The sequence below is a fragment of the Engraulis encrasicolus genome, chromosome 14 (genome assembly GCF_034702125.1).
Source record: "Engraulis encrasicolus isolate BLACKSEA-1 chromosome 14, IST_EnEncr_1.0, whole genome shotgun sequence".
NCBI classification, from domain to species: Eukaryota; Metazoa; Chordata; class Actinopteri; order Clupeiformes; family Engraulidae; genus Engraulis; species Engraulis encrasicolus.
The window spans coordinates 53,151,830-53,166,829 of NC_085870.1; the positions used below are offsets into that span (position 1 = coordinate 53,151,830).

Sequence of the window (15,000 nt, forward strand, 5' to 3'; positions counted from 1 at the left end):
CATTTGTAACAGACACAACTCAGACTCGTCTGAACTTATTAGCGTATTTAGTCATGTTGATGTTGAGGTTAGTTGGCATTGCAAAGCCCAGATTAAAACTAAAATGTGTATTTCATGAATGTCTCGTTACACTATTCCTCCCACTACACATATGCACACACGCGCATGCACACACACACACACACACACACACACACACACACACACACACACACACACACACACACACACACACACACACACACACACACACACACACACACACACACACACACACACACGCAAGTGTGCACACACACCTCCAGTTCCCCATCTAGTCTCTGAAAAGCCTCTTACATTTTCTTGCAGTGTCGCAGTGCAGTCTCCAACTTCCCTGCCTGTCATATCTGTTACCCTAGCACTGTGGCTCAGACAAACATCAGCAGGCACGGAGTGAGGAAGAGGGAGAACGAGAAAGATAGGCCATAGTATGCACACTGAGGTAGTGGGAGAGAGAGAGAGAGAGAGAGAGAGAGAGAGAGAGAGAGAGAGAGAGAGAGAGGGGGGGGAGAAGAGAGAGAGGGAGAGAGGGAGACAGAGAGAGAGAGAGGGAGAGAGAGATAGAGGGAGAGAGAGAGAGAGAGAGAGAGAGAGAGAGAGAGAGAGAGAGATAGAGATAGAGATAGAGAGAGAGGCAGTGATAGGAAGGGAATGGTGTTGTAAATTACCACTTATACGTGAACAAATGGGACCTCAGCAAGTTTACCTCTGAGGGGTAATGTAATGACAGATTTTTAGTTACGTTGTTGTTGAATGAATGAGTTTATCAAGAATCAAGACACATAGTCTGAAGGCGTTTATGAGTGCTGATGATTTGTGGAATTAATAATGCGTTGGAGGCATAGGACTGACACAGGAGGATTACTCTCAGCTTTTTAAGTCGTTGCTAATTTAGATCAGCAAGTTTGTTGTTGTTGAGTTAGTTTAGGCCTACCTCATGTAGCACAAAGACATTAAGCATACAAAGACACTGCTTGGAATAACAGCCATTTTTTCACTTGCGAATATACACTCACCGACCACTGAATTAGAAACACCTCTCTACTGCTGGGTTGGACCCCCTTTTGCTTTCAGAACTGCCTGAACTGTCTGCAACAATACTCGAGTAGGCTGTGGCATTCCAACAAAGATAAATTGGTACTAATTGACCCAAATTGTGCTAAAAAATATATCCTTATGCCATTATATCTCCTGCCTGAAACGTTGATGTAAGGCAGGGTTAACCCATGTTTTCATGCTGGTTACGCCAAATTCGGACCATTCCACCTGAGTGTTGCAGTAGATATCAAGACCCATCAGACAAGGCAACATTTTTCCGATCTTCTAGCGTCGTTTATGGTGAGCCTGGCCAAATTGTTGCCTCATTTTCCTGGTCTTAGCTGACAGGAGTGGCACCAAATGTGGTTTTCTGCTGATGTAGCCCATTTGCCTCAAGATTTGATGTGCTGTGTAATCAGGGATTTTCTTATGCATACCTCGGTTGTAATGAGCGGTTGTCTGACTTAATGTTGCCTTTGTATCAGCTCCAACCAGGCCATTATCCTCAGACCTCTGCTATTAACAAGGCATTTTTGCCCACAGAATCGCTGCTCACTGTATTTTTTTTTCTTTTTCGCACCATTCTTTGTAAACCCTAGAGATGGTTATGTGTGAATATCCCAGTAGATCAGTCTTTTCTGAAATATTCAAATCAAGCCTTTCGGCACCAACAGCCATGCCATGTTCAAAGTCATTTAAATAGCCTTTCTTCCCCATTATGATGCCCGGTTTGAACTGCACAAGATCATCTCGACCATGTCTACATGCACAAATGCATAGACTTGCGACCATGTGATTGGCTGATCAGAAATTTGCCTCAATGAACAGTTGTAACAGGTGTTCCTAATGAAGTGGCCGGTGAGTGTATGTCGAATACTATAAACAGGCAGTGGTTTTCACCCATAGAGGAATTCTCTAAATCATTGCTTTACATCTACTACCATGGATTTACATGCCAAAGGGGTCACATGGGTTTGACTCTCACAGGGCTGCTGAATGTGAATAGTGTTCTATATCTATGGACAACTCTTTTTTGTCCGTTTTCTGATTGTTCATTTTTGGGAACATTGCTGTTTTCTATCTGCTGACCCTATGCCCGCCCCTTGTCTATAGGAACTGTCACTCACAAACAGACACATATCTGGGCCTACACCCAACGAAAACCGTATGAGATCGTCACGTTGTGCTGAATAAATCGTTGAGCAGCAACAGTGTGCGGATTTTGCCTCTTCTTCTACGCATCTCTGTTTGATCCAGCACCTGGTTTACCGCATGTGCGCGCATCACCTACACTACTTTCATGTTTCACATGATTTTCATCCAGTCCCTTACAGCGGCCATTTCAAATGTGGAAATTGTGACTTCACACTTGATGTGTTCGTTCTGAGTGAGTCATTTGATCTGAGTCAGTGGATCATACCTCTATAGTGTTCAGATAAACCACAAGTCATTTCCATTTCCTGATACACTCTGTGCTCAACTTAGACGTAGCAGCTTTAATGTGATCAGAATATATCAGCAGATGAAACCGATTGAAATGCAGATGCTAGCACACCACTGTCCCTGACAATGTACCCAGGGGTATTGGAACAGGGCATTGCCATTCAGAATGAGTAACTGCCATGATTGCTTAACAGTGGGTTACATCACCCTGGTAGTCCATCAGTTGGGGAAGAGAGATAATGTCTAATTCCACAGTAATTATACAGACTGCTCAGAGAGACATGATACACCATAGAGAATCATTTGCATGATCATTTAGTTGTAGTCTAACATAGCCATGCTTGCTGAAACTGGACCTCGTATCTGTATCTGTAAATCAGCCATACACTGCACTGCCCTACAAAGGCAAAGTGTAGTAACTGCAGTAACAGTAACATTGGAAAAAAAGAAGAAGGAGTTTTAGAATTAGGTTGAATATTGCCGTCACTACAAATTTGCCATAGCAATATCTCTATAACGTGACACATTTGGACTATAAAGCTTTTTCACAAGATGAGAGAGGTGTTATGAAGACCATTTTCACTACAAACTCAATTTGACAAAATATGTAGTTACTGCACTTTGCCTTTGTAGGGCAGTATACAGCATACACTTTGTGTAGGTATACCAGTCTAATAATAAAATCTATTGGCAATCCTGTGGCAACTACGTAAGTTAAACAATTAGATCGCAACAAAAAGAAGGACAGAGAACGAAATGAGAGCTGGCCTGCACGGTTTATCTATCACACTAAAGACAATTTACAGAGAAACGTGTGGAAGTAAAATCAACACAAAATAAGCGCTTGGAAGGACGCCAAGCAGGCAGCCGTGCAGCACAGAACAGACAGGCTGCAGACATCTTGGGAACGTTCCAGCATTTAAAGGAAGGGGAAGTGCAGTTGATTAGAGCCAGTTGGAAAGGGAAGTCCAGGCAATGAAAGTGGATGTAACCAAGAAGCGTCATTTTGTTTCCTTTCCGGTATCCACTTTATGTCGGGTGAACGCCCCTTTAGGAGACCTTCGGTTAGGAGACCTTCGGAGTCCTGAGGTTGAGAATCAATGAAGTCCCCTTAGCGCTGTAGATGGCGGTAGCGCGCGTCTTGCGCAAACACCTCAAAAAGAGAAGAAGAAGTAGGGGACAACGCCCCCTTAGGAGACCCAACTTGATCACACGCTTTTGCATTGAGTGGGCGTGGTTTGCGATATCTTTGTTTGATTCAGTATTTTTGGTCCAGGCATGCAGTTGGGGAGGCAGCATGCCAGGCAGAAGCAACAGCAGCACGGAGAAACAGCGTTTGAAGAAATCTCATAAACTATCACCTAAATGCAGTCAGTATCAAAGGTGTAATTTTGACTGACTGAGTGAAAATACAGCAATGCTAAGTTTCCCCCCAAAACTGTTTTAAAATCAATGCTTCATTAGCTTCTCAGTTTGGCCCTCTCTCTCTGTAGTTGGAATAAAACAACATTCTCTTCCAACATACAGTACAATACAGGCAAAGAGAAGAGGACAGCTACTCTTTGTTGCTTTGAGGAAGTAAACAGAAAGTTCAGGAAGGGATATGTTTGCCTTGAATAGCCTCTGCCGCTGAGGTTCCCTCGTCTTCTGAAGCTACTTCTCTCTCTCTCCCTTCTCTCTCTCTCTCTCTCTCTCTCTCTCTCTCCCTTCTCTCTCTCCCTTCTCTCTCTCTCTCTCTCCCTTCTCTCTCTCTCTCTCTCTCTCTCTCTCTCTCTCTCTCTCTCTCTCTCTCTCTCTCTCTCTCTCTCTCTCTCTCTAACTTCCTCCTCTCTCCCTCTCTCCCTCTCTCCCTCCACATCTGGCCAGGGGTACAGCAGAGCCTGTCTGACTGTTGAGTTGATTAAATTTTCAACAGTGAAATTACCAAATCCAGTTTTGCATCGACTCCCCATTGCAGCTTTAAGAGGCCAAAGGTACCCAGGAGGGCCTCTCTGTGCTGACTACTAATGGATCTGCCTTTTGAGAGGCACACTATTAAGAATGTATGGGATTTTCAATTTCAATTTGAATGCATTATGAATAAGAGATGGCACATCTGTTGAATACCTCTGAATTAGATGATGATCTTGTATCAGCATGGAGAGTTGACCTAAGCATCCGGGGCTGTGCATAGGCCTACTGGTTGAAGTGCACCGTTAATTGTTTGATATTGTCATATAGTCCTATACATACTCTGTGTGTGTGTGTGTGTGTCTGCAGAAATGCCTGTATAGTAGAGCACAATGGAGCAGTCTTATATATACTCTGTGTGTGTGTGGCTGCAGAAATGCCTTTATAATAGAGCACAATAGAGTAGTCTTATTAGCATTCAAAATTTAACAGGATTCAAGACTATTTGCAAATTGATTGTAGTGATTTCATATTGACTTGTGGGTGATGCATTGAATTGTTTGCCTCATTCCTGTTTGTTTGATTGTTTATGTGTGTTTGTGCTGTGTGTGTGTGTGTGTGTGTGTGTGTGTGTGTGTGTGTGTGTGTGTGTGTGTGTGTGTGTGTGTGTGTGTGTGTGTGTGTGTGTGTGTGTGTGTGTGTGTGTGTGTGTGTGTGTGTGTGTGTGTGTGTGTGTGTTTGTGTCTCTACGTGTGTTCTGTATGTGTCTTTGCAGTGAAAGTCCTGAAGAGTGACCACCCTCATCCGTGGGATCCGTGTGTAAACTACTGCCATTCCCAGCTCACCGGCCAGTGCAAAACCTCCACCTGGAGCACCTCCAACAACCAGGACTACTGTAAATGTAATCTCAGAGTTATGGCATAGGGAACACATACAGTAGAATAGAATAGAATAGAATAGAATAGAATAGAATAGAATAGAATAGAACCAGAGATTCTTTAAGTATAGAGATATGCCAATGTAATAGGTTGCTATGGGCACCTAACACGACCAGGTTCCGGTCTGCCTAAAGGGGCGTGTCATAATGCTCCTAGCATTGAATAGAACAGTTCTTAGGTCTGCCTAAAGGGGGATTTCCCCCCCTCCCCCTTGCAATAATAGAACCCGGAAACAATGGGCCAACGGAACCTCTCTCTCTCTCTACTCTCTCTGATAGAACAGAATGCAGGCAAGATTAGGCTACTACAAATGAGTGCGTATACATGCAGTTCAGTATCCCGAATATGATCGGGATATTAAGTATCCCGAATTTGCGTTTGCGCATATAAACACTTCAGTATCCCGAATAAGGCCTTATTCGGGATACTGAGAAATCGGGATATGCTAGGTGGAGTTTTCCGAAAGAAGCCGGGATACTGACGCATGTATACACCTTATCCCGAATACAGGGGCTTCCCATGGAACGCTGTTGCTGGTATCCAGGCTACACGCATTTGAAGAGAATTCTATAACGGCCAAGAATGTAGACTGGGATATAACGTTCTGTGCGCATATAAACACCTTATCCCGAATATGATCATAACCGGGATATGCCTCATATTCGGGATACTGAACTGCATGTAAACGCACTCAATGTGAGCTCAGAACTCTGGACTACGGAACACATACAACACAACATGGATATGCTATGGATCAAAATATGCCAGAGCATAATAATTGGGGACAGAGAAATGCAAACAGGATTTTTTTATTTTTTTATTTCGATGGATACCAATTTTAACAAAACTACACATAAGTGTGATCAGTTATCGATATTGTGGTAGGGACATATGATGGATGTGTGTAACGTAGTGGATGTGTGTTGCATGTTGCAACTAAATGAGCAGCTGGAGTGCCCTGGCCTGTGGTGAGAGAGAGAGAGAGAGAGAGAGAGAGAGAGAGAGAGAGAGAGAGAGAGAGAGAGAGAGAGAGAGAGAGAGAGAGAGAGAGAGAGAGAGAGAGAGAGAGAGAAGAGAGAGAGAGAGAGAGAGAGAGAGAGAGAGAGAGAGAGAGAGAGAGAGAGAGAGAGAGAGAGAGAGAGAGAGAGAGAGAGAGAGAGAGAGAGAGAGAAGAATCATAGACGCCTCTTAAGAAGAAGGCAGCTCCACCCAGGCACTGGTGCCACCGACCAGGTTATACCTGTTGTTTCAAAAGAGAGGAAAACATCACTTTGCCCTAAAGGGCATCACAGATATCTTCCCTTTCAGACTATAATAGAATTGAATAGAATAGAATAGAACGGAATAGCAAGCCAGAACTACTGCAAATGTGAGTTTAGAACTTCGAACTATGGATACTCCACAGCATGCATATCTGCCCATCAGTCTAGAATAGAATAGAACAGAGTATACGAGTATACAATTGACTAGACTAGAATAGAACTGAGTACTGTTGAGTAGAATAGTGTAGAACTACACTCGAATGCAATAGAAAAGTAGTTGGCAACAGATTACTCGTCTGCTTTTTCTTTATCTGCCCCCCATTAATTAATTATCTTAACTTTGGTAACTTAACTTAATTTTCCCTTAATTAATTATCAGTGAGTATGTTTATATGCAGTTGAGTATCCCGAATATGAGGCTTGTCCCGGATATGATCAAATTCGATTTCTCTTATATGAGATGGGGTGTCATATCTACATTCTTGGCCTTTACAGAATTATCTTCAAATGTGTGTAAACTGGATACCTGCAACAACATTCTGTGGGAAGCATTGATATCTGGGATAAGGTGTCAATATCTGTTTATAATACCTATTTCTTTTGGAATACTCTACCTAGCATATGCCAATTTCTCGAAATCCCGAAAAAGGGCTTATCCGGGATACTAAAGTTGAGAATATGTGTTTATACTGTATGTTCAAACACAAATTCGGGATACTTAAATATCCCAATAATATTCCGGATACTGAGCTGTATCTAAACGCACTCACTCTGTTGCTTTTCCCCTCCCTCCCTCCCTCCTGCCATTCGTCTGTCTTTGTAGCTGTTGTTCTCTCTTCAGTAAGTAACTGTGTTGCTTTTTTCCCTTCCCCCTCCGTCATCCTCCGGTAGCGGTGGTGTCCACTAACTTCTCACCGGGCTCCACCACCACCACCTCCGGGATGACCAGCCAGACGTCCAGCACGCTGCCCCGCACGCAGCCGCCCATGAGCCCCCGCAACTCCATGCTCAAGAGGCGGCAGCGGCAGAAGGACCACAAGAGCTCACGTAGGTGACATGCACTGCAGCTCACCATGCTGCCCCCCCGCCACCCCCTGCACAAGGCAGAAGGCAGTAACCATATCTGAACATAAGGGAACGAGAAGAAAAAAAACATGTGTGCGTGTGTGTGTGCGAGAGAGAGAGAGAGAGAGAGAGAGAGAGAGCGTGTGTGCGTGCGTGCGTGTGTGCGTGTGCGTGCAATGTGCATGCATGCGCGTGTGTGTGAGTGAGCATGTGTACATGTGCATGAGTATGTGCATGCTTGCTGTGCTGTAGTGTTTGTCAGATTACAGCCACTGTGCTGTCTCTGCAAGCCTATGTGAGTGCATCCGGTAAAATATATTTATGCATCACATGTGATTTTGAATTAATCTCTTTCCATCTCTATGTGCGATATGTGTACATGTACAGTATACAGTATGTGTGTGCTCATCTTTATGCCATACAGTGTACATGTGTACATGTACGGTAGAGTAGATGTGCGTTCATCTCTATCCATCTCTGTGTGTTAGTGTCCCTGGCCTCCAGTTCGGTGGGTCCTGGGGGGCAGATTGTGCACGTGGAGAGCAGCGAGGTGGTGCTGGGGGGAGACCCCCTCAACGGCTTCGGCGTACAGCTGCAAGGAGGCATCTTTGCCACAGAGACACTGTCCGCACCCCCACTCATACGCTTCATCGAGCCGGACAGCTCTGCTGAGAGGTACACACACGCACACACAAACACACACATGCGCACGCACGCACGCACACATGCATGCATGCATAACCCAGCATGCATACGGTAGACACACAAATGAACAAATGAACAAGGATACAAATACACACTCATGCACTCACAGAACCCTGCAACAATTTCGTTTCATCCTTGCTTACACTCACAGTTATACACACATTCAGGAGCACCCATGCATGCACACAGTGACACACATCCTCATTATTCCCCAGTGACTGTAATGGGCAGCGAGGGGAAATGGACAGAAGAGTATTCTGGGTGAATTGCTGTGTGATGTCTGCCCTCTGCTGGTAGTGTTGACATACTACGTCAGCATTTCTCATGTTTACAAGCACAGGAATTCCAAAAGTTGCACCCTCATGTGATTGGTGTGATATAGGGTGGCAATCGGACCTGTTCACGACGTCCATGGGTCCCTCTCTTTGTCTTTCCTTTCCCCCTAGCCTTTAGCTAATGGCCTCGAGATGCGACGCAACGTCATTGACGCAAACTAGACCTTGACAGTCGGTCGCGTTTCCGATATCTGCGCCCGCCATGTTACTCCAGATTTAACCCCAGACTTCGCACAGCGAATTAACTGTATTGCTGTCGCCTTATGTCGGGGAAATCTCCGTGCAATTAGTGTTAATTGCGGTCCATAGCCCTATATGAAGTGCATTAACGGACTGTTTGAAAGTTAAATATGGTAACTATATTATTGTCTACTGTCTGTTTCCTATTTTTCCTGCACTGGTGGCAACTAAGTTTGTCCGCTAAATGCCTTTACAACGAGGGCTCATTAAGTTAGTGGTAGCCTACTGATGACTCCTTACATCCTTCCCAAAAAATCTTGTTTTACAAGTAAAACTGTTGTTGGCAGCTGAGTTAGTCTGAGGTAAGATGGCAGTGCTGTTCCCTGATTTCTGCCTACAGTTTAGAATGCCGACTGTTTTCTCCAAGGAGGCGGGGAGTCGGCAAGTCGAAGCAATGGGTATGGCGCGAGGACGCTGGGTTAGAAAGTTAAGGGGTGGGGTTGTCCGGCCGAAGTCCGGACAGCTGGTCACCCTAGTGTGATATAATATAGCTTCAATTACAGAGCATATACAATTATTCTGATGTACACCCTATAAGATTTGTTCACCCAAAATGGAGTCGGTAGGAGTACAGAAACCAAGGAAATAACTGAAAACATCCAGCCAACTAGAAAACAGGTTCTAACCACACACTACACTAGCCTGGTCCTGACCATCCCATAATACTGCAATTTCATACCGTAGTGGAGCCAATCCTTTGGCGGAAGTACGTAGGATGGCTCGCAAGGCTAACACTACACTCCTCCAATGGGACGTCCAATGTTAAACACCTAGCCCAGTGTTTTTCAGCATTGGGTTTGGGACCCAAATGGGGTAGCCTTAAGTAGTTGGGTGTGAAAAAAAGTACTAATTACACTATTTATCTACTTATCTGCCATTATGGTGGGGTACTTTTTTAATCTATTATTGTCTGTAAAGTTGTAGGAACCATGTTCTATCAAGATAGAATGTTGCTGTGCGGGCGTCCAACTTGACGCGCCTAGATTCTTCATTTGGTAGCCTGCCGACGCTGGGATTATTTAATTTTCCTTTGGCCATATACCACGGCGGGATGGAAGTTTAAAAACAAAAGCTTGCGAAGCATTTCTACATGCTGAATCGACACATGTCGCATCACACGTCTATTTTCCCCTGCTGATCATCACAGGCTACCTGTCAACTTTGTGCGTGAAAAAGACAGAGAGAGAAAAAGAGAGAGATTCCCCACGCTAGGGTCATTTTTAATAACTCTCCCATTTCCCCTTTCACACGTGTTCCTTCCCCACAAGAGGAGAGTAGCCTAATTAAAAAAAAGGGATGTTTTCGGATCAATAACAAAGGGAAGGCATCGGGAAATAGCCTACATTTTAAAAACCATGGGAGTGGAGCAGATGACGAGGTGACTCGTTTCGATACAATTGATGGCGAGGCAGGTGCTTAGAATTTCGGTACAGGGTATTTTTGTCATCTATTGCTAGGCCTATCTGTAAATTTGTAACCTATGAATTATGCCAACTGCAGAATAATTTAGTGCGCACATAATCAGGCGCGCCTCTAGCAGATAGGCCTACATGTAGTAGAACTTTTAGGGTGACAGACTTGACAACCAAATGCGATAGAACTGACGACTGGCTCTTGGCTTGACAACCAAATGCGATAGAATTAACGACTGACTCTTGACTTGATAAACAAATGCGATAGAACTAACGACTGGCTTTTGGCCATAGCAACCTGCAGTTTAGAATTAGTAACGGCAGTTCGCCTAACTTAGTTGCGCGTTTGACGCCTGACATAGGGAATTAGTTGCAACACCATCAGCCAATCAGAAAAGAGGATTCAGTTGCGTAGGCAGATAAATATATATACAAATACAAATACATGTGTTTGTCTCAGTTTCAGTACCCCCTCCAAAAAAGGGGCACACACACCTTTCACTACTGATTCCCAGTGTAAGTGAAAGTGAAAAGTGAAAGCCCATTGGGAAACTCCAACTCCCATTGTCATTGTGACACAGCACTCCACAGCACACAAGTGAACACTGCACACTGCACACAACGAAATTGCATTTATGCCTCACCCGTGCGAGGGGGCAGCCCTCAGTGGCGCCCCATGGGGAGCAGTGCGGTGGGACGGTACCATGCTCAGGGTACCTCAGTCATGGAGGAGGATGGGGGAGAGCACTGGTTGATTACTCCCCCCACCAACCTGGCGGGTCGAGAGTCAAACCGGCAACCTCTGGGATGCAAGTCTGACGCCCTAAGCGATCACCCATGACTGCCCATGACTGTAAGACGTGTGGTTCTATTACTCCGAAGATCCAAAGCAGTTGCAATACAATGCCATTGCAATGTCAAACTAACATTCCCAAGAACCACACACACTGTTTCTATTATGTAGGAGAAAGAAAGAAAGAAAGAAAGAAAGAAAGAAAGAAAGAAAGAAAGAAAGAAAGAAAGAAAGAAAGAAAGAAAGAAAGAAAGAAAGAAAGAAAGAAAGAAAGGAAGAAAGGAAGAAAGAAAGAATCTGAAGTTTGACGAAATGTACACAAGCTTACCGATATACCTTCCAACACACAGATGCACAGTACTGTATACACAGCATTAATCCTGAAGGCATTCACAGCGAGCATGGAGCTACAGTATGTGTCAAACACTGTCATTTGTATACATGATGGGGAGCAGAGCCGCTCTCTGTGTATTATCTGAAGCGCCTAGTTACAATACATACATACGTGTACACACACACACACACACACACACACACACACACACACACACACACACACACACACACACACACACACACACACACACACACACATACATACATACATACATACATACATACATACATACATACATACATACATACATACATACATACATACATACTGTATACTACATGGTATCAATTGGATAATATATTTATTAGCTTAATATATTTATTAGTAATATTTTTTGTGGTTAGGTACAACAGTCCAACTTTTGCTTGGTGTTATAGCTAGGCTACCCCCTTTGAACCTCGATTATAAAGATTAGTCGTTAACCTCATAAACGGTTAGTCTTGGTTTATATGATAAACGGAAGAATTGTTGTTGTTCATGCAGCCATCTTGAGACTTGAGACTCAAGTCTGCTCTAATGTATTGGTCGTGGAAGAAACTGCCGTTTTAATCATGGTTAACTTAATGACCCAATGCATTAACTTGTGTCAATTACTCTAATAGAACTTAAATGAGACAAATTGCCTGAGAGCATAAACGAAGCTTGGGCTGATGAATGCACAAGTTAATTTATGAATTCTTTATGACTAGGCATCATGTTAAGTTTATGGTCCAGTATGTGTAACCTAAGGCATAGGCTGAAAAGCTTTTAATCACGCTAATATACCTACTGTAACTGCACTTAATCAAACAATACTTTAGTGCAGCCGATTTCTTTTCTTTTTTAAATTGGCTATACATTATTACTTTTACATTATACTTTTACACATCATTCTTCATTTTTGTTTGCACTTTCAAAACTTCACTCTTTTCACTGTTTTTGTACTTTTACTGCTTGAAAGGGCTCCAATCTGTTAAAATGTCCTTTGACCTCGAAGGCAATCAAATTCTCCCTCTGCTGTTTAGTTCTGTTTCGATCAGCTGGCATTCTGGGCGTGTTTCTCCAATTCACAATGGCAGTATACCAAAGGTTTTTTTTTTCTTTTACAGTCGTATTGAGTCCATGAAAAGCAATCATTCTCTGAATTCCGAAGAACAGTGTAAAGAAAATGGATTATACTGCACACTCCAGTGTATATACGTTACATTCTCTCAAATAGCTCACTTGTGAACTAGACTTGTACTTTGAAATAGTATACAATTGAACATAAAACACTATGCATGATAAGTAAAGCTTTTGTTCACAGACAGGCTGATTGGCATGGAACAGGTGCTGGGTTTGGCCCTGGCTGTGGTGCCAGTGCTTGTTGCTCAGGCTTACATGACTGTTGCCTGCTATAGAATCAGAGCCCAATACTGCCCTACAATGGCAAAGTGCAGTATTTACATATTTTGTCAATATTGAGTTTAGACTGAAAATGGTCTTTATTCATAACGCCTCTTTATTCACAACACATCTTGCGACAAACCATTATATTCCAAATGTGTTTCGTTTTAGAGATATTCCTGTGTCAAATTTGCAGTAACTACAATATGCAACCTAATAACAAATATGTTTTTGTCAGTTTCAATCTTGCCGTAGTTACTGCACTTTGCCTTTGTCGGGCAGAATAGAGCACAGGTGTAAGCTAGGCTCAAACTACACGACTATCAGCCCGATTCTTGGCTGAAAATCCCCCTTACGACAATTGGTGGAACATTAGCCCCCAGGACCATCGCAAGCGATGGTCGGGCAAGATTTCCTTGTCGTGTGCAACGTTCTAAGATAGAATTTTGGCAGCTCAAAAAGTCGCCGATCTCAAATCGTGGAAATTAAACAATGTTTGATATTTGTGAATGGAAATAGAACGTCGGGAAGTGTCACGGGTGGTTACGCTCAGGGATAAGATTGAGAGTTGTGATTCTCTTTATGTCTGCAGCACACCAGTGTTAATTTTGTCGACTAGACTAAGACTAAATATATTAGTCGACTAACCTTTTGAGAGTTTAATCGACTAAATTCTGACTACCAAAAATAATCTGTGAAAGACTAAAACGAGACTAAAATATTGAGGACTTTAAGTCGACTAAATAATGACTAAACAAAAATGATTTGTGAAAGACTAAAAGTGACTAAGACTAAGAACTAACTTTTAGTCGACTAAATTCTGACTAACAAAAATGATTTGTGAAAGACTAAAAACGACCAAGACGTAGACTTTTTTGGGGGGCTCAGACATAAATTGGTACAACCACAACTAAAACCTATAAATGAATTGTTAATTGGTAATTAACCTTTAAAGGGACACTATGGGATTTAAAAAATGATTAATTACAGCTGAATCCATCCACCGATTTTACTTTTAGCAGACTGACCCTAACGAATATTGGGGGAGAAGCTTCTCTAACAAAACAAAAATCCCTTTACGAATACGTAGCACCAGCGACATATTCACATTTGTATGCACTATTGACTGCTTTACCAGAATGGCAATAACCAAGTCTCAGTGCATTACTAAAGGCCTTGTGTTTTATTGTATTGTGACTTAAACTAAAGACTAAAATGTTTAGACTAAAACTAGACAAAAATGTTGAGGACTTTTAGTCGACTAAATAATGACTAAACAAAAATTATTTGTGAAAGACTAAAACTAGACAAAAATGTTGAGGAATTTTAGTCGACTAAATAATAACTAAACAAAAATGATTTTTGAAAGACTAAAAGCGACGAAGACTAAGAATGGACTTTGACACAAGACTAAGACTAAGACTAAATAAAAAAAATGGATGACAAAATTAACACTGCAGCACACCCCGACGTCAAAATTGGACACAAAATCGGGAGTTGTGTAGTTTAAGCCTGGCTTCAGGTGTATGACTGCTGTATGTCTGTCTGTCTGTTAGCGCACATGACTGCTGTCTGCTCCGGCATCAGAGCCTTAGAGGAGCAGGGGACTCTGATATCTCATCTTGTGCTCCCTGCCTTTGATCCTATCAGGAGGCATCACCAGGGGATCTCTGATCACAGTAGTCCCAAACACACATAATAGTCTGCTGCTGTCACCCCATCCATCCTCTTCTCCCCTGTGGTGCTATCAAGAATAGATCATGCGGTCTCCCTGGAGTCTGCTGACTGGCATTGGCAGCCCAGCGTCTTTGTGTGTGTGTGTGTGTGTGTGAGAGAGAGAGAGAGAGAGAGAGAGAGAGAGAGAGAGAGAGAGAGAGAGAGAGAGAAAGAGAGAGAGAGAGAGAGAGAGAGAGAGAGAGAGAGAGAGAGAGAGAGAGAGAGAGAGAGAGAGAGAGAGAGAGAGAGATACTTTTATATGTGACTACTTTTATCTGTGAGCTTTGGCAACACTATTACCGATTAGCCATGCCAATAAAGCATATTTGAATACCTGACAAGAGACCCAGGTGAAATGGGTA

At 43.0% G+C, this 15,000-nt stretch overlaps 1 protein-coding gene across 2 annotated transcripts in view; it reads left to right on the forward strand.

Annotated features, from left to right (window-relative positions):
* grip2b (glutamate receptor interacting protein 2b) overlaps nucleotides 1-15,000 on the forward strand; it is a 179,588-nt gene that overhangs the window by 121,321 nt on the left and 43,267 nt on the right. Inside the window, exons 10-12 of one of the 2 annotated variants that reach the window (XM_063216119.1) lie at nucleotides 5,186-5,311; nucleotides 7,502-7,657; nucleotides 8,164-8,350. In XM_063216119.1, coding sequence (XP_063072189.1) covers nucleotides 5,186-5,311; nucleotides 7,502-7,657; nucleotides 8,164-8,350 — 469 coding nt within the window. The remainder of the gene's footprint in view (nucleotides 1-5,185; nucleotides 5,312-7,501; nucleotides 7,658-8,163; nucleotides 8,351-15,000) is intronic. The other variant, XM_063216118.1, reaches the window with a different exon arrangement.